Source organism: Mandrillus leucophaeus, unplaced genomic scaffold, assembly GCF_000951045.1.
Source record: "Mandrillus leucophaeus isolate KB7577 unplaced genomic scaffold, Mleu.le_1.0 Scaffold6, whole genome shotgun sequence".
NCBI lineage: Eukaryota > Metazoa > Chordata > Mammalia > Primates > Cercopithecidae > Mandrillus > Mandrillus leucophaeus.
In genome coordinates this window covers 654390-656139 of record NW_012106474.1, presented here as the reverse complement: position 1 = coordinate 656139, position 1750 = coordinate 654390, and the positions used below count along the sequence as shown (strand labels likewise).

Below are 1750 nucleotides of genomic sequence, written 5' to 3'. Positions count from 1 at the left end.
CCGGCCCAAAGCTCCTCCTTATCCCGGCACGGCTGACCTTGGAGAAGGAGGCAGCTGCGGGGGTGTGGGTGAAGGGGAAGCTCCTTCCTGGAAAGCCAAGGTGACAGGAGCAGCCGTGCCAGGGACGGCCAGCAGAGGGCACTCATTCCACACAAGTGGGGAGAGTGAGTCAACAGCTGGAGCCACAGCAGCCTCCTTAGGAAGAGGGGCCCGAGTTTCTGGTTCCTACAGGTTGGGGCCAGGAGCCATAGACTGGGCCGCCCTGGACTAAGGAAGGGGCTGTCTTGGTCCCACCCCCACCCTTCCTGACCTTTCCATTCCGATTGTGGATCCTGAACGGGATTGTGGGGGAGTTGAGCAGCAGCAGGAACTCATTCTCAAACATCTTCTTCTTCAGGCGCTCGATGGCCCGGCTCTGGCCTTTGTTGGCTTTCTGTAGGAGGTGGGGACACAGAGGGTTTCGCTCACACTCAGGCCTTTCTCACGAGCAGCACTAAGCACGACACTCTGCTGTGTGTTAATCGTGCTCTTTACATTTTCCATATTTCATGATGTTTTGACATCTTGTGGCAGGAGAGGCGGGTACCGGGGTGAGAAACTGCTCCCCCGCAGGGCTCGCTAATTTCTAAGACTGTCAGTGACACCCTGTGAGCACAGCTCTCATTCACACACCCACTGATCCAGAGCCCATGTCCCCAACTACCTTCTCTACCCGACGCTCACTCGCCCAGCCAGCATCTCCTCTGCCCCACGTTACCCAGGGCCAGGGTCCAGGTCACTAGAGACCACCCCTCTAGCCCAGGGCTGCCAACGTAATGGAAGCCAGCCAGTGCCAAGCCCTTTCCCTGCCCTGCCCTGTTTCTCCACGGAAAAGTTGTGGCCACACTTTCCTTCCACTCCTGCCTCCTGCTCAAAGCTGGCGCCTCCCCACGTGGCCCTGGGCGGGGTGCTATGCCTCCTTCTCTTGGGAACCCTAAATAACACAAATATTACAGTAGCATTAGCCTCTCGGGACTGTCACTCTGTTGCCTCCACACATTCAATTCTGGGTACAACAGAGACACCTGCTTAGGAAAACCTCAGACACCTTTCAGCCTGAAGCTCCGCCTGCTAGCCTGGCACCGAGGCCCCCATAGCAGGGTTCCGGCCCCCCTGTCCCGCGGACAACCCACCCGGCCCCCTCGGCTCAGCCTCCCTCCCTCACCAGCCATTCATCCTCTGTGGGCAGAGCCTGCTCCCTCAGTGTTCCCAGTTTCTGTCTATTTCATAAAGGATCCTCTCCCTTTTATTAACCGCGATTATGCTTCAAGTCTCAGCGTGCAAGGCCATCCTCAAGCTCCTAAGTTAGAATTCATCTCTGGAGCGTTTTGTTCTTTTTAACCCACTGGACTGGCAAAATTGTAACGAATGTTCCCAGCCAGTGTTGTGACACTGTGGGGGACCGTCACCCTCACACACCGCGGGGGGAATGCCATCGGTCACAGCTTTTTCAGACGTAAGCCTGACAGTGAAGGGCACACTCACTCAGCCCTGCCCCTCCCCCCGGAGGGGATCTACTGCAGAGAGGCCCCGCGCAGTGCTGTGTACTGTCGACCTGCCTGCTAAGAGCGAAGAATCAGAAACCATCCAAATATCCAGAAACATCTGCATGCAGTCAAGCGACAGAGCGGGACGCAGTTGTTAAAAAGAATCTGATGCCGCCGGGCGCGGCGGCTCACGCCTGAAATCCCAGCACTTTGGGAGGCCGAGG

General features: G+C 57.3%; 1 protein-coding gene across 1 annotated transcript in view; it reads right to left on the bottom strand.

Annotated features, from left to right (window-relative positions):
* ABR (active BCR-related) overlaps window positions 1-1750 on the bottom strand; it is a 123141-nt gene that overhangs the window by 64174 nt on the left and 57217 nt on the right. Inside the window, exon 9 of the mRNA XM_011999649.1 lies at window positions 311-433. Within this exon, the coding sequence (XP_011855039.1) occupies window positions 311-433 (123 nt within the window). The remainder of the gene's footprint in view (window positions 1-310; window positions 434-1750) is intronic.